The sequence below is a fragment of the Macrobrachium nipponense genome, chromosome 47 (assembly GCF_015104395.2).
Source record: "Macrobrachium nipponense isolate FS-2020 chromosome 47, ASM1510439v2, whole genome shotgun sequence".
NCBI lineage: Eukaryota > Metazoa > Arthropoda > Malacostraca > Decapoda > Palaemonidae > Macrobrachium > Macrobrachium nipponense.
The window spans coordinates 24,978,895-24,996,993 of NC_087222.1; the positions used below are offsets into that span (position 1 = coordinate 24,978,895).

General features: G+C 38.7%; 2 protein-coding genes across 5 annotated transcripts in view; one reads left to right on the forward strand and one right to left on the reverse strand.

Moving 5' to 3' along the window:
• Positions 1-596: 596 nt before the first annotated feature.
• LOC135204773 (kelch domain-containing protein 10-like) lies at positions 597-6,049 on the reverse strand. The gene is made up of 8 exons (XM_064234944.1): positions 5,737-6,049; positions 5,229-5,329; positions 4,377-4,619; positions 3,900-4,031; positions 3,391-3,495; positions 3,116-3,233; positions 2,301-2,440; positions 597-1,304 (listed from the first exon to the last, which is right to left on the reverse strand). The coding sequence occupies exons 1-8, from the start codon at positions 5,780-5,782 to the stop codon at positions 1,014-1,016; spliced, it is 1,176 nt and encodes a 391-aa protein (XP_064091014.1). The 5' UTR covers positions 5,783-6,049; the 3' UTR covers positions 597-1,013.
• Positions 6,050-12,496: 6,447 nt separating this feature from the next.
• Positions 12,497-18,099, forward strand: part of LOC135204774 (85/88 kDa calcium-independent phospholipase A2-like) — a 65,745-nt gene continuing 60,142 nt past the window's right edge. The window contains exons 1-2 of one of the 4 annotated variants that reach the window (XM_064234945.1): positions 12,497-12,632; positions 15,619-15,683. In XM_064234945.1, coding sequence (XP_064091015.1) covers positions 15,645-15,683 — 39 coding nt within the window. In that variant the 5' untranslated portion in view covers positions 12,497-12,632; positions 15,619-15,644. The remainder of the gene's footprint in view (positions 12,633-15,618; positions 15,684-18,099) is intronic. The other 3 variants (XM_064234946.1, XM_064234947.1, XM_064234948.1) reach the window with 3 other exon arrangements.

The window sequence follows — 18,099 nt, forward strand, 5'->3', positions numbered from 1 at the left end:
TAATAATAATAATAATAATAATAATAATAATAATAATAATACTTATTATAACAACAATAACAATAATTTGTATTTTTATTCTAGCACAAAAAAAGGGCCAAGAAAATAAATTGATATATTTTATTACTTTTATTTCAAACAATTACAAACAAAAGTATTTTTTATTCCTTTTTGTAGAACAAACACTAAAAACCATCAAAGTTTAGGCCAACATCCAGTAGATACCCAATGGTTCTCGTGGGTACTGGAAATACCAAAACCCAGTGGCTCTCATGGGTACTGGAAGCATCATTATCCAGCGGTTCTCGTGGGTACTGGAAACGCCAAAATCCAGCGGCTCTCTTAGGTACTGGAAACACCAACATCCAGTAACTCTCTTGGGTACTGGAAACGCCAAAATCCAGCGGCTCTCGTGGTTACTGGAAAAACAATACCCAGTGGCTCTCTTGGGTACTGGAAACGCCAAAATCCAGCGGCTCTCTTGGGTGCTGGAAACACCAACATCCAGAGGCTTTCTTGGGTGCTGGAAAAACTCCAGTAGCTCTCTTGGGTACTGGAAACGCCAACATCCAGCGGCTCTCTTGGGTACTGGAACCCCATAATCCAGTGGCTTTCTTGGGTACTGGAAAACTCCAGTAACTCTCCTGGGTACTGGAAACGCCAAAATCCAGCGGCTCTCTTGGGTACTAGAAACCCCATAATCCAGTGGTTTTTCTTGGGTACTAGAAACCCCATAATCCAGTGGCTTTCTTGGGTACTGGAAAACTCCAGTAACTCTCCTGGGTACTGGAAACGCCAAAATCCAGCGGCTCTCTTGGGTACTGGAAAACTCAACACCCAGTGGCTCTCTTGGGTATTGGAAGCATCAATACCCTAGTAGATCTTTTGGGTACTGGAAACGCCAATACCTAGTAACTCTCTTGGGTACTGGAAGCGTCAACATCCAGCCGTTCTCTCCGACACTGGAAGCGCTTGAGATACAGACTCTGGAAGCGGAGGAGGAGTTCCAGACCTCAATGGCAGCCCTTACGTTCCTTCGGCAACTTCTTGAGCCTCTGGATCAGTCTTCTGGGAACTCCGGCAGCCAACAGCTCCATGGAATTAGCCTCACGGGATTCCTGGAACACCTCCTGATCCTCCCCGCTGTCCTGGAAAGGCACTGTGATGGCCGGACAGTTGGTGGTGAAGGCCTTCCAGGCGGCTTCCAGCAGCGGAGGGGCCTGGAGCCTCGCGCGGAAGACGGCTGAGGACCGCTCGCTGGAACCAACCACCGAGGAGCCTCCGTAGACGATCAAGCTGCCGTTCTGTTGAGAGCGAAGGGAAGTTTTTTTAATAACAGTCTTTTAGAGGTTACTCAATTATGCTTAGGCCTATTCCAGAGGGAATATACTACAAAGGTCACACAGTAATGCACAGGCCTAACTATTCCAGACGGATTATACTATAAAGGTCACTCAGTGGTGCAGAGGCCTAGCTATTCCAAAAGGAATATACTACAAAGATCACTCAGTAATGCACGAGCCTATTTGGAAGTGGATGTTTTATAGGCCTATTTGAATTAGATAAATATGTCTTGCAGATTCGACAGTTGGGCGGTTCTATAGGCCTATCTTTAAAAATTAGCGTTATATTTATATATTAGATTATTTAAATAATAAAATTTAATCTAATTACAATACACACACTCTCTCTCTCTCTCTCTGGGAACGAACAATAAAGGAGTATCATGACACCGAAGTCTTGAGGGGACCGTTCATTAAGTAGACGTTGCCGGATAAAAGGCGCACAAAACGGTCCGCAGATTATCCGGCTCCCCGACTCAAACACTTTAATTAGTAGCTTTGACTTGCATTCTCTCTCGTTCAAGTGAATGAGAGTTTTGTATAGTGAAGGTAAAAATGGATTCATTAAAGAGATAAACGTTATCTGCTACGGAGGACGTGACGTGTTAAACGTACCCGACAGGAATCCGGAGAGCGACCTTTTGGCGTAACTTAAGCAAACCAGTTTACCGAATTTTTAATGAGTTTTTTTTTTGTCGTTTTTCTATTGTTTTAAAAGGGCGTGGAGGTAAGTTACTCACACAAATAGAGAGAGAGAGAGAGAGAGAGAGAGAGAGAGAGATACTGGACAGTATACACATGCAGGTCTATAGGGCTAGTTGGGAAATAATTCGAAACTCAGTACTATAATAGCTGATATGTTTGCTAAATGAACTCTCTCTCTCTCTCTCTCTCTCTCTCTCTCTCTCTCTCTCTCTCTCTCTCTCTCTCTCTCTCTCTCTCAGAACGAGGACTTACGGGAGAGAAAGCGGCGTCGTGGAAATACAGAGGAACTGGTAACACCAAACTGGTTCGAGACCAAACCAGTGTCAGGAGGTCGAGTTTCCACACGTCGTCGAAGACTTCGCTCCCGTTGGCGCCCCCGATGACGTAAAGATCTGTAAAAAAAAAAAACACGCCGGGATCTGTATTAAACGGCCGGGATTACGATGATTAAGGTTATATTGATCACTGGGAAGCTGATCGTGATTATCATGATCGGTTCTGAATAGAATTTTAAGAGAAAAATGTCAATTTTTTTTTTCAAGGGCTAGGCCGACGCTTGCTTTTTGATCTGTAAAAATCATCAACGCCATGATCTGTAAAGAGTGATCGTGACGATGTAATGATTATATTGATCATTGCGGAAGGCGATCGTGATTATCATGATCAGCTTTGAAGATGAATTTTGAGTGGAAAACGTCAAAAAAGAAGGATTTTATTATTTTTCTTTATAGCTAGACCAATGCTTGTTTTTTCATCTGTAAAAATCACGCAAAGATCTGTAAAGAGTGATAGTGACGATTAATGATGATATTGATCAATGCGGAAGGCGATGGTGATGATCATGATCAGCTTTAAGGCGAAATTTGGGGGAAAAACGTAAAAAAAGATAGATATTTTTTGGAGCTAGACCGATATACTGCCTTTTTGGAGGAGACTTCTTAGAGATGCTGACTTATATAGGTAATATAATAATTATACCACTATTACTACTATAACTACTACTGCTACTACAACTACTACTATTAAAACCACTACCACAACCAAACAAACGAGTATAGTCTCCGTACCGGCTCCTCTCTGGACGGAAGCGTGGCACTTCCGGGGACTCGGATAAGCATGACATTTCGGGTCCGGCTTCGTCTGCTTCAGGGACCAGCTTCCGGTCTGGATGTCCAGCACGGGCACCTGGAAGCATATATGTATGGAAAAGTGAGAAAGATTCTCTCTCTCCTCTCTCTCTCTCTCTCTCTCTCTCTCTACTCTCTATCTTCTCTCTCTCTCTCTCTCTCTCTCTCTCTTCTCTCTCTCTCTCAGTGACTAAACTAAAAAAAATTATACGAACCTCATCCAGTGAAAAGACACCATCGGCTGCCGAGCCACCCACGACCACGATATGCCCCTGGACCACCCCAATTTCGGCCTTGTAACGCCCCGTGGGTTCGTTCCCCTGTTAAAAGAGACGAAAAAAATCAACTCTAGAACGAATTGTATAGACGAAAACGCCCAAAAATAACTCTTTATAACGAATTATATAGACCAAAACCACCATTTAGAGCTAAAAATAACATTTACTAGAGCTATATACAAAGATTCAGATCTATTAGACCAATATACAGACCTTATCCTCATTTCCGGGTCGATTTTGACCTCGCTGAGAGGTCAAATTAGGTCAAATTTACATTGTAGAGGTCAGGCGAGGCCATGCTAGACCTATATACACATTTAAAGCAAAACAAAATAATCTAGCAGACCTATATACAAAGATGCAGATCTATTAGACCCACACAAGGACCTTGACCCCATTTCGAGGTCGATTTTGACTTAGCGGAAAGGTCGTCAGGTAAAATTTACCTTGTAAAGGTCAGACGAGGCCAGACACGTCCATGTGCCGGTGGGGAGGTGATAGGCGTGCGCCTGCAGGGAGAAATGGTAGCCGGAGGTTCCTCCCACCGTGTAGACGTAGTCACCCATCCTACGGAACGCCTGTGGGCACGTGGGATGTCTAATTACGATTCAGAGAATAGGATTCTGTCTAAAAAAAAGGATGTATGTTGTATTTTAACGGCTTAAAAATGGACTAATATAGCCAAAAATAGACATAGAGAATAGGATTCTGTCTATAAAATGAAGTATATCGTAGTTTAACGGCTTAAAAATAGACTAAAATAGACGAAAATATACATAGAGAGTAGGATTCTATCTATGAAATGAAGTAGACTGTATTTTAGTGGCTTAAAGATAGACAAAAATTAGACAAAAAAAATAGACAATTCTAAGTCTAATATGGCACTATTCGGAAACCATCCACTATAGTACTATTATACATACCTGTCCGTACATCTCCTGAGGAGCCTCGCCTTCCGAGGGCACAACCCTCCATTTCCCCGACGCCCTGTCGCAGGCGTGGACCTCTTTGGACATGACGCTTCCGAAGGGGTAGCTGGTGCCTCCGAAGGTGACCAGATCGCGCCCAAAGGACGCCATGCAGTGAGATATGCAGGTTGTAGGGGCTTCTTCCCCGGGGCCTGATAGCTGTTCCCATTCTCCCGTCGAGAGGTTGAGTCTCCAAGCCTTTGGGGGGGAGAGGAATGGAGAAAGGGGTTCTATATATAAATTAGCATTGAGGTCGAGGTCATAATGACCGCCGGAGTATATGATTCGCTCGTCTTTCACGAAAGACGAACGGAATACATCGGTTAAAACCTCCGGCGTTCAGACCGGTTCGTGGTTTGGTTTTGAATTTCTCACCCCAACCCACCCCCAACCCCCAACCCCCAGTCGGCGGCGTAACGTAACCCCTCGACCGCTGAGGATATAATCTGTCTATAATTAAAGCAGATAAATGATCGTTTATTTCATCATTTAAATCAATTTATTCATACATTTCGTCGAAAAACAGCTACAATCACCTGAGATGAGCTTGGGACTATATATATAAGACGAATTAAATAATTCCCTTGCCAGTGGGCAAAGCCAGAAATTATCCCCCCAACCCCTCCCCCCTTAAAAATGATCGTTTATTATATAATTTGAATAAATGCATTCATAAATTTCCACTAAAACAACTACAATCTCTGCCGAGTCAGATCGTCCAGTCCAGTCGTGCACACCTGGCATGAGCTTAGACATACAATAATCCCCCCCCCCCCCGCCCCCTCCACAATACATTTCGTCTCTTACCTCTGCCAGGGCACCCTCTGTGGGATGGAAGCCCCCGAAACTGTACAGGAAAGAGTCCGTGCAGGATATCCTGTGTCCGCTGCGTCCTAGGGGAGATGGTCCTGCGAATCAAGCCAGATTTAGGACCACATTTATATAGATGGACCATATTTTTTTCTCATAAACCTCAAAAAAAAGGCCAATGTGGGTATGGGGTAACGTAGATACCCTTAAATAGCGAGTAAATAGGGGGCATGTGGGCATAGTTGAACGCAGGGATTATCATAGAGGATTTAAAGTAATCTTTTCAACAGCTGAATCAATTCCTCTGTCAATTTCTATTCGTTTTGTCAGTAAAGTGTAATAATAATAATAATAATATAAAAATAATAGTAATAATAATAATAATAAATAATAATAATAATAATAATAATAATACATAATAATAATAATAATAATAATAATAATAATAATAATAATAATAATAATAATAATAATAATAATAATAATAATAATATAAGCAACTCACCTGAGTTCCATGTCTGGATCTCTTCCATGAAGATTTCGGAGTCCATGTCGATTTATCTCTCTTTTTCTCTTTATCTACCTTTCTCTCTACCTCTTTCTCTCTCTCAGGCGGGAGGACACGAACGTATCTTCCGGATTTCCAGCGGTGAACCGACACAGAACGTACGGGCGGAACGTAAGAACTGTAAATGTGAACGTAACTTAAGTGGATTAAGAGAGGCCTCTGGAATGTAAACAAAGATGGCTTCTTCTCTTAGAGCCTGAGGGAGTCTCTCTCTCTCTCTTCGCTGTCTCTCTGAGAGTAAGTTGGTTGTGTGGCCTGATGGGGCCTTATATATATGTACAGAGAGAGAGAGAGAGAGAGAGAGAGAGAGAGAGAGAGAGAGAGAATCCCAGCGTTGCCAGGACTCATGAAGATTTTGGCAGGAGGTCGGGAGCTTTACTATGGATCCTGAACGAAAGATTCCGGGAGAGAGAGAGAGAGAGAGAGAGAGAGATAGAGAGAGAGAGAGACTGTAATACGCGGAACTTTCTCCTGTTACAGACAGGCCTAAGCAACGATTATATAATATAAACAATAAGAAAAAAAAACGCAATCAAAAGGGGTCTATCTGAATTGAGGCGACTGGTTTTAAGCAAACCAAGCGATAGAACGAGGCCTTTTTAAAGCTTTTTAAAGAGAGAATACTTTTTTAAGAATCACTTATAAGTGTCAAGTAATTCAAGGAAGTAAATGAGACTACTTGATAGATAACCGGACGAATAATTGAACAGAAAGACATTTGACCTTCATCTGGATTCTGGACGTTAAACAACTGACAATCAAGTTCCACTGAGGAAAAACGTGGAATTATTATTATTATTATTATTATTATTATTATTATTATTATTATTATTATTATTATAACAGAAAATGAACAAAAACTCCAGACGCCGCGAATAAAAAATAAATAAATAAATAAATAAAAATACCTAGGCCGATGTAGCACCAGAGCGCCTCTTAGCAACTGTCTCTCTCTCTCTCTCAACTGCAACTCGATCTGCAGTGATGCAATATGTAACCCGAAGTTGCAATTTCAGATTGCATTGCAACGTCGAGACCGCAACTCCTTTGGAATAACCGAAACATAGTTTTAATATTGAATTACTATAAAAACTTCATCTTGTATAGGTCTATAAGTTTGTGTTTGACAAAGGCCTAACTTATTGCGTTGGAGGCCTAATTATCATACGGTAATTATCTGGTACTTAGGTCCGTGAAACGGTTTAGATGCTTTATCGAACGGTTTTTTTTAAACCGTTCGAGATAAACTTGGTTCAATAAAGAAGGTTTTTACGAAAGCAAAATATGTATTTTTTAAGCCTGACTTACCGTTGGAGGCCTAAATGTTAAGGTAGTTCGGTCCGTGTAACTGTTTAGATGCTTATCGAACGGTTGGTTTATTTCAAATCGTTCAGGGTAAACCTGGTTTAATAACGTAGGTTTTTACGAAAGCAAAATATGTTTTTTTAGGCTCAGTTAACTATGGGCATAACTTATAGCGTTGGAGGCCTAATTACTATATGGTAATTAGGTCCGTGTAACGGTTTAGATGCTTATCGAAGTTATTTTAAACCGTTCAGGATAAACCTGGCTTAATAACGCAGGTATTTTCGGAAGCAAAATATGTTTTTTTTTTTAACCAGTTAACTATATAGACCTAAATTATAGCGTTGGAGGCAAATTTATTACTATATAATTATTTGGTAATCAGGTGCGTATGACGTTTTAGATGATCAACGAACGATTTTTAAACCGTTCATGATAAACCTGGTTTAATATCGTATAGGGTTTTACGAAAGGAAAATGTGTGCTTTTTTTAACCGGTTAATTAACTACATAGGCAAAACTTATAGCGTTGGAAGCCTACATATTATACGGTAATTATATGGTAATTAGGTCTGTATAACGGTTTAGAAGCTTAACGAACGGTTTTTAAATCGTTCAGGATAAACCTGGTTTAGTAACGTTGGTTTTTACAAAAGCAAAATATGTTTTTATAGGCCCAGTTATCTATAGGCCTAACTTGGCGTTGGAGGCCTAATTATTATATGGTAATTAGGTCCGTATAACGTTTTAGATGCCTAACGAATGTTTTTTTTAAAAACCGTTCAGGATAAACCTGACTTAATAACGTATTGGTTTTTACGAAAGGAAATTGTTTTTTTCTTTTTTTTAACCAGTTCGGTCTAGAGAGATATGGCTGGTTTTTCGAAGCTCTGTAAACGTGTGAAATAAATTCTATTGTAAATATAGTCATTTTAAGAGCGTGAACGACGTTCTATTGTAAAAAAAAAAGCGAATAGAATAACGTTTGGTAAGAGAAAATAAAGAGAAAATAAGAGAAAATACAGGAAAAATAAGAGAAAATAATCGCCTCGCCAAACATCAAAATTGCAAAGTTTAATCGAGACGCCATCTATATACGCGAAACAGGTTTTAAAATTATTCCACGGCAGATCAACCTGAAATATTATAAGCGTTCCCCTTTTTGGGGTTGGGGAGGGGTTTGGGTAGACCCATAAGAGATACTATAAGGTTACAGTAGGATTCTATGGGGCCAAGGGTACTACAGGTTGCCAGTTTGTAAGATTCCCTTTTATAGGTGATTGAACTGCAGGAGACGAGATCTTGTGGCTGACGAACCCAACGCCCCTGGAGAGAGAGAGAGAGAGAGAGAGAGAGAGAGAGAGAGAGAGAGAGAGAGAGAGATGGATGTCCTACAGAGATAGAGAGAGAGAGAGAGAGAGAGAGAGAGAGAGAGAGAGAGAGAGAGAGAGAGATGGATGTCCTACGAGAGAGAGAGAGAGAGAGAAAGAGAGAGAGAGAGAAAGAGAGAGAGATGGATGTCCTACAGAGAGAGAGAGAGAGAGATGGATGTCCTACAGAGAGAGAGAGAGAGAGATAGAGAGAGAGAGATGGCTGTCCTACAGAGAGAGAGAGAGAGAGAGAGAGAGAGAGAGGCTGTCCTACAAGAGAGAGAGAGAGAGAGAGAGAGAGAGAGAGAGAGAGAGCTGTTCTACAGAGAGAGAGAGAGAGAGAGAGAGAGAGAGAGAGAGAGAGAGGGAGAGAGAGAGCACAATCATCACCTGATATATATATATATATATATATATATATATATATATATATATATATATATATATATATATATATATATATATCAGGTGATGATTGTGCTCTCCTCTCTCTCTCTCTCTCTCTCTCTCTCTCTCTCTCTCTCTCTCTCTCTCTCTAGAAAAAATTGGATGATATGTGTAGAAATCACAAGGACTGAACTATTCTCATATCTGGAGACTTTAACTTTCCTTTCGTAGACTAGAAAGAACGAATAGGAGATTGTGGTTGCATTTATACATATAAAAAGAGAGTAATAGTAGTGCAGAAGATAAGAGGCAATTCGAAAAGCTATTAGATATGCTACTAGAATACAACATTCAACAAATAAATCACCTGCCAACAAGAAAGGAAAATACTTTAGACCTAGTATTTGTGAACGAGGTGAATTATGTTAAAGAAATAATAGTTTATAATGCGAGTATTTCAGACCATAATGTCATAGAATTAACAGTCCATTCCAAAACAAGTGAAAACAGAGATAAACAAGAAATGAAAAAGTGGGAAGGATATGGAAAATACAACTTTACAGTAAAAATATAAAATGGTCAGAAATAAATGAAGAATTAAACAAAGATTGGGATAACATTTTCGTAAGTGATGACATAAGAGTAAATACGGAGATACTATATAAAATATTAGAGAAAATGGTGGAAAAATATATAACGAATAAGAAAAGTAAACATCAGTCATGCATACCAAGAGACAGAAGGATCTTGTTCCAGAAATCAGAAAGTGGAAAAAAGTCTTGCAAAAGAAAAAAATGCATGGAAAGTTATAGAACTAAAAAGTAAGATAGAAAATGCAGAACAAAAGATTATGCAATCAAAAGAAAATGAAAAACGGGACTTGGAAGAAAAAACCCTAGTAAATATCAAGCAAAACCCCAAACTATTATACTCGTACGCGAAAAAGATGAATAAAAGAAGAATAGAAATAGGCCCTCTAAGAATTGAAGGGAGATTAACAAATGAAAAAAATGAAATATGCAACATATTGGCAGAACGATATAAGAGAGAATTCGTCCCTAGAATTGATAATGAAGATAATGATACAGAAGTAAGGGACGAAAATAGTGAATATTTAACTGACATAGATATTAATGAAGCTGATATTGTGCAGGCTATTAATGAAATTAAAAATGGAGCTGCTGCAGGTCCTTATGGTGTTCCTGCTATTTTGTTAAAGAAAGTAGTTCATTCTATCGCAAAGCCACTTGCAATATTATTAGATTTATGATGAGCACAAATTAGCATATATTACCCCTACTTTCAAAAGTAAATCAAGACTAGAGGCAAGTAATTATAGGCCTGTGAGTCTAACATCACATATTATGAAAGTGTATGAAAGGGTAATGAAGAAAAATATTATGAAACATTTAATAAAAAATTATTTGTTCAATATAGGACAACATGGTTTCGTACCCGGAAAAAGTACACAAACCCAATTGTTAGTCCACCGTGAGAACATATACAAAAATATGAAAAGCGGAAATGAAACAGACGTGGTTTATCTAGACTTTGCAAAGGCTTTTGACAAGGTAGACCATAATATATTAGCGAAGAAAATTAGAAAACACAATATCGTGGATAAAGTAGGAAGATAGTTAAAAGAATTTTTACAACGGAAAACAGATAGTTATTGCAAACGATGAGAAATCGGATGAAGCTAAGGTAATATCCGGTGTGCCACAAGGTACGGTGTTAGCTGCAATACTGTTTGTTATTATGATTGCAGACATAGACAGTAATGTTGAGGATTCGGTAGTGAGTAGTTTCGCCGATGACACAAGAATAAGTAGAGAAATTACTTGTGATGAAGATAGGAATGCACTACAAAGAGACCTTAACAAAGTATATGATTGGGCAGAGAAAAATAGGATGGTATTTAACTCTGATAAATTTGAATCAATAAATTATGGAGACAGAGAAGGAAAGCTATATGCACATAGGGGATCTAATAATGAGACAGTCACAAATAAGGAAGCAGTTAAAGACCTTGGTGTGATGATGAATAGGAACATGTTATGCAATGATCAAATAGCAATTCTATTGGCAAAATGTAAAGCAAAAATGGGAATGTTGTTACGGCACTTCAAAACAAGAAAAGCTGAACACATGATTATGCTTTATAAAACATATGTTCGTAGTCCACTTAAATATTGCAATATGATATGGTACCCACACTATCAAAAGGATATTGCACAAATAGAGAATGTACAAAGGTCCTTTACAGCTAGAATAGAAGAAGTTAAGGACCTTGACTACTGGGAAAGACTACAATCATTAAAATTATATAGTCTAGAAAGGAGGAGAGAACGCTACATGATAATGCAGGCATGGAAACAGATAGAAGGAATAGCCGAAAACATCATGGAGCTAAAAATATCAAAAAGAGCAAGTAGAGGTAGATTAATAGTGCCCAAAACTATACCAGGAAAATAAGGAAAGCACACAGGACATTAATCCACTGCGCACCAGCATCGATAATGCAGCGTCTATTTCAATGCGTTGTCAGCTCATCTGAGGAATATATCAGGAGTGAGCGTTGATGTGTTTAAGAATAAGCTCGACAAATATCTCAGCTGCATCCCAGACCATCCAAGATTGGAAGATGCAAAATATACCAGAAGATGTACTAGCAACTCTCTGTAGACATTAGAGGCGCCTCACACTGAGGGACCTGGGCAACCAGAACAAGATGTAAGGTCTGTAAGGTCTCTCTCTCTCTCTCCCTCTCTCTCTGTGATAGACATCCATCTATATACTATATATATATATATATATATATATATATATATATATATATATATATATATATATATATATATATATAATTTATTATTTTTATATATTTATATGTATATATATATATATATATATATATATATATATATATATATATATATATATATATATAAATAAAAAAGAAAAAAAAGAGGCACAAGCCAAGGTCGCGAAGTGACGAAGCAACTGCGCGCCATCTTTATTAAGCACTTTTATAAATCACTGCCCAGTGATTCAGCAACACCTTTTTTTTTTTTGCAACATTCTCAAAGTACTGTGTTGCATATTTTGCGTCGTGCTGAAATACTAAATGTAATCTATTACTATTTTCTTTATATTTATTATATGTATGAGTGATATTATGGACGAGTTATGATTTAAATTTTAGTAAAAAGATTAACATTTTGATGCAGCTATCGTCGACGTCACTATCATTCCATCGTTATTTTCACTTCTTCCGTCACAACGTCATCAATTCCTGACCCTTATTATATATCTATATAGATATCCTGTATTCAATAATGATAATGGTAATGATAATAATTATAATTATGACGGAAAAAACGTATTTTCTCACGCATTTCCTCCAAATAATCGTCTACGTCACTATCATTCCATCTCTATTCTCACTTCTTCCGTCGCAACGCCATCGTCTCTTGACCGTTATTATTATTATCATTATAGATATACTGTATTTTATAAAGATTATGATAATGATGATAATGATAATAATGACGTAAAATAACCAATTTTTTCACTCATACCTCCCAAAGCATTGACGTCCGTGACGGCCCCGATTATGACGTCATACGGGATGGCTCTTCCAACCACAACAAAAACACAAAGCTCCTGCACGGGATCAGTCAGTCTACGTAAAGCTGTCTAAGGGGAAGGACCGCTCTGCGACCACAACAAAACCAGAGGGCCTATGACTCCTCAGAATTGACTGGTTGGGTGAGAAATGAGTTGATTTTTTCTAATTGAACTACTTATTTTTCGTAGGTTGCTTATTTTAAAAGGTGTGGGTCACTTTTGGGTATTTTTCGCTGTTATTTATGAGGGTATTGGGTCGGAAATACGACTAAATAAGGGCGGACTGTTCCCCCTCCCAGGGACCTGGGACGTCATACTTTTAGTAGCCTATACTACCTCGATGTCGACGTCTCGTGACCTGACCTGACCTTAACTGAACCCTGACCTGATTTAATGCATTGGGTAGCTTTAAAAGTACCCTAAAATACATCTTAATAAGGTCAGTTAACCCTTACGGGGGTCCTAGCCTAACCCTGGGCAAGCTAATGCCCCTGGTGGTCAATTTACCTAGATTGTGAGGTCACGTGGCGTGAATTAAGATGCCCCCTTCAAATTTTAGTAGAAATTTCTGAGGGAATGTGACCTATTATGACCTAACATGACCTACTACCTATCTATCCGTAAAATTTAAGAATACTATAGTGCCCCTCAGGTTCGGTACCCATGCACGTATGCCAAATGGTCAATTTAGATTATGGAGTCATGTGCCGTGACCTAGGCTGCTGTTTGATCTTAGTAGCCATATCAGAGAGACTGTGACCTAATATGGCCTAACTTGACCTATCTGTGTCCGTAAAATTGAAGAACACTACCGTCACACCCCTCTGGCTCGGTACGGGAACCACGCTGCGGTAGCAGTCTTCGGCTTTACCACAAGACATGCATTTACCCGACCTAACCTCAGACGATGTAACCTTACCTTATCTAGGGGCCGTTCCCAACCTAGTAAGTCAGTACCCTCTCTCTGTGCTTACAACCCTAGCAGCCAATTGGCGGGCTATTGGCAGATGAAGGCTCTGACACATCTCTCAGGGAGATAAGCCGAAAAAGATCTTATCATTGTAATCTTACAATGTGCTTGGTTGAGCGCCTGATTGACGCCTAAAATCAATTCGTATTTTCGTCAAGTTTGCCTTTCAGTTTTTTTTGAGCTTGGTACGTAAGCCTAGTAAGTATTAAAAAAATGGAACAGAAGTTATAGAGAAATCAGGTTTATCAGGAGAAGGGGAAGCAACACAAGAAGTAGAAGAGCGAATAAATAGAAGAGAATTATGGCCAAGCAAATTGCTGATGTAATCTATGGGCTTACCGCATCTTCCTAAGCTTCACAAAATTATTAATTTTCTGTCAGATCACACCTTACACTCTAAACTAGAAGACATATCACACTTATTACCCCTACAAGTCAGACACACACTGTGTAATCATCATTCTCAGCCAAATACGTTTGGTTTACACAAAACTCATTCGTGCAGAACTTAATGCTCTGGATGACGTAATGCAAAACAGAAAAAAAAAAGCACTGTCCATACAGGAGAAAATTAGCCAAATATAGTCAAAATTAGTGCAGCCAATCACACCATATAAACACAGAAATGGCAAGAACAATTCTGATGAGAATGTAAACATTCCAACATTGGAAATTGGTGATTATAGGTCATCCGGGTCAGCCACGTGTTATTCTTTTGTTTATTTTGAATACCAATAAGCTAACTTTAACAGTAGTATCTAAATAATGCATTTTATTATAGAGATCTTTATGTTAGCATAATACGATTGTAGGATGGTGCTACCAGCATGCATAAACCTTAGGTTAGGTTAAGTAGCCTTGGCTATTTTGCATTGGCCGCCATTCTTTTGAAGCAGTAGGCTAGAAGTGTTCATTTTTTATGTTCATATTTTTTTCTTCATGTGAAAGTCACACAAAGTGTAAGTTTGAAGATGATTCCTATTTAAAAGGGACTTGAGAACTTTGGTGTGGACAACTAAAATCATGATATTTAGTCATGGTTTCAGGGAGAGAATTATGTAATTTTTCATATAATCATTTCCACCCCAAAATATACATTTATATACTGAGTGATTGTTGTTAAGTAGAGGTCACAAAGGTTAATGATTTACAGCAGTGGCGAGGGTGAACAATGCGTAAATTTCCAGAAAATAATTGCAAGAATAGTCGTTTGATAACTAAAGCGTTTAGGCTGGAGTAAGGCAAAGAGCCCTCTGAAAATCATGTACGCTTAAGTTAGCCAAACTTCACATAGGATGAGGTGTCCCAGCTCTGCTGAATTTTGGTTGCATTTCTTAACATATTCGAGTCTTATATTTTCTTGTAGTATGGGAACATTGAGTGGCCTTTGTAATCATAATACCCTTTAATAGTTCTAAGGCTTTGAGCTTTTGTATAATTAACCATTTAGCAAGAGGTTAGAGGGAAGACCCAGAAAATTACGCAGAAAAGGCAAAGTTGAAAAGCGTATGGAAAATTTACAAAAAAGGTGACCTTGATGATGAATTTGCCGTGGTATTTGAGCATCCTCTAGGAAATGTAACCTCCTTGAGATATAATTTAGGGGCATTTGTGCTTCTCAATTACAGTTACAGTTCAAACGTATTTGGTAAAAAGCGACCATCAGAATTTTACTGCATCTTCTTGCAAGGCACGTTATTTTGCGTATGTGGTAGTTCAATTGTTAATAGCCTTTTTGTAAATATTTTTTTTGCTAAATGCATTGTTTATTTTGTTAAGTGAACATACAAAAATTAATTTCATTAGACAAATGTCATATCCTTGTATAAGATGGATAATATCTCTGTGTGTGTGTGTGTGTGTGTGTATTTTGCTTCATATAGCAACAGCTATATCATGACCAGTGAGTCGTGAGGTTTTGTTATCAGACTTGGCAACCTACCAGTATGACATTAGATGTACGGTCATGATAATGAAATGTCCCGTGGATATGATGTTTATACACTTGTTTTTGTATGTAAAGTCAGTAGTAGAATACAGTGGTTTTACCCCCTAATTCCTTTTATTCAGTTAACAGTGAGTTTGCCACTAATGCTGTGATGTCTTTTTTCAATGTGCGTAAGCTTTCGTCATAATGGCAGTATAACTCATTCGTAGGTCAGTGAATTGAACCGCAATCCTACATGGATGAACTGGAAGATGCAGTAGACATTCACCAAGAGGTCAGTGATTACAGCGTTAAAGGTGCTCTTCTGTTCTGGCTGTAACTTTGTGGTAGATGTGTCAATTTGCCAGTCTGTAGTATGTATTATTGTCAAGGCTAGTTAGTTTTCTGCCATGTTTTTGCTTGTCTAGTCCCGTCAGCTAACAGAGCAGTGATGTTCCCTGTACCTGTTTCTTTTGTACTGTAGTTGGGTGGAATGCTTTTTTTGTGTGTAGTGGTTGTTTTTTTGTTCCTTTGGAAATACAAATTGTCGCCTGTTATATGGGAGTATCATTCAGGGTGAGGTGGAGCAGTTGTTGAAATTGTTAATGAGGCAGCTGACTTGTAGAGTTGGTGGAAGGAGTGAGTGGGATAATACTTTTCATTCACCGTATGCCACCACTCACTTTCTCTTTGCCTGTTGGATAGAGTAGACAAGCTTCATGCGCTGTCTGCCCTGTGTGTGATTGTTTGGAATAGTGCTTGGGTGAGTAGCCTGCTACCTTCTCTTGCTTTGTTTGCACTATCTCTAACTTCTTTGCCTCTGGAGATAGAACTTGATCGTCACTCTTGTCAGAGGTGTGTGGGTGCTTCATGTCTCCCACATTGGTAGCCCTCATCAAGATTGTTCTTTCTGTAGGGATACCGCCCATGGTGTAGGTCTCCCATGCGAAAGGCAAATGGCTTTTATTTCTGCCGGAAAAACCAGAGCCTTTTATGTTTGATAAGTTGAACCCACCTTGACTGCCCCTGTGGCCAAAAAGCGAGGTTTAAAGTATATAAGGTGTGAGGAGAGAGAGATTCCTCAGCTCAAGTGACAAACTTCATGAGTCAACTAGACCACTCCAGCTCACAGTGAAGGGTACTTCTATATAAAGGTGTCTATAGTTTGTACAGGAATAAAACAATTTACTTCCAAGTTTGCGATTTGTTCCTTGTTTACTGTGGTTGCTGTTTTTACTAAAAAGCATAAGCTGTCCTATTCACTGATGTTTGTTAGATGCTAGAGTTCTGTAGTTACTATTTCAATTTTCCCTTCATATGTATTAGTTGTGTCAGGTAGTTTAACGCATGCTATGCTCACGAGCAGCAGAAGTAAAGGACTGGCTCTTGCATTGGTCTAAAGTGTCCTAGAGACTAAAAGAACCAAGAAGGAACGAACCAACCAGTAAGGTCGCTGTTGTTCAGTTTTACATGAGTAACACCCTGACTGCGTGATTTCTTTTCAACCTTTTCCACTCGTCTCATACGAGAAGGATGTATGTTAGTGGGAATCTTTGTATGTACTGTATTTTGATGGGAATCTTTGTATGTACTGTATTTGGTGGGAATCTTTGTATGTACTACTGTATTTTTTATTTTTTCATCTTTGCATACTTGGTTTTTCTTTTTTACCCCCTAACAGCCTGCAGCTTATACAGTTTTTAGTATCATGTATCATCTTCGTACTGTAGTTTTTCCTGTGTATTTTTTATGAAAAGTATTTTTACCCTAAAGCTTTTGTGATTTTTCAGAATTTTACAATATTCATTTGATTGCTCAGTTGTGTCAGTACATCAAACGGACCTCTCATTTACCTAGTGCTGTAGCGTTTGGTATGCATGGTTAACTGGTTTTCAGTTACCTGCTTATAACTAAGGGTTGGATATTGCTAGGTGAATTATTATATTGTTAATTATTATGTAACTTCCCTAACCTTTATACTAAAACACTTGGCTCTCATATGCTGGCCAAAATGGAGATCAGTTATCTTTAACTTCCCACAATTGGTTCCATTTTAGTAAGTCTTCTTTTTTTCATCTACATTTCTTCCCCTTATCTTTATTTGTTCTAAATTGACGCAAGGCATGTTCATCGAATGCAGTACTATTTGTTTCTTAGCTCCTTCTCCTAGCTGCTGCAAACTTTCAGTTGTTGTTTCTTGCCAACTAGAAAACTTCTGTCCCTCTTTTCTCTTTTCTGTCCCTCTCCTTATTCCATCCGTTTATTTCTCCTTGGCTCTTGCTAGCCTATGTCCCCAGGTCTAATTATATTTGTATCCAGGACATTCTTTAAAGTGGGTATGAGCCTGGTTTGATTCACATATAATTTAGGGCTGCCTCTGACTTGTTGAATCACTAGGCATTTATGTCAGATGGTCAGCCTGATGCCATTTGAGTATCTGAACATGGTGGTCTGAACTAGTACCTGATAGTAATGATAATGATATTCGTAAGTAATAGTTGTTGATGTTTTCAGTGACCATACGCATGTCGTATCTGTAGTTCCAGAGGAAAGTTTTCTGGTATTCTTTGGTTTTGACAAAGTTGTAGTACCTTTGCAGGTATGCACACCATTATGAAAGTATTTTCTTTCCACTTTTCGAAATTAAGTTGCCGCTATCCTCACAAATCTTAAATAGGTTGCGAGCGAGGAGGCGTGGTCCTGGGATATAG

Bases quoted from the DNA above. Each gene is read 5' to 3' on its own strand.
- LOC135204773 (XM_064234944.1), bottom strand. From the start codon at position 5,782: ATGGACTCCGAAATCTTCATGGAAGAGATCCAGACATGGAACTCAG. The intron at 5,330-5,736 runs GTGAGTTGCTTA...CTTGATTCGCAG, and splicing joins GATCCAGACATGGAACTCAG to GACCATCTCCCCTAGGACGC. The intron at 3,234-3,390 runs GTTCGTATAATT...ATATGCTTCCAG, and splicing joins GTGTCTTTTCACTGGATGAG to GTGCCCGTGCTGGACATCCA.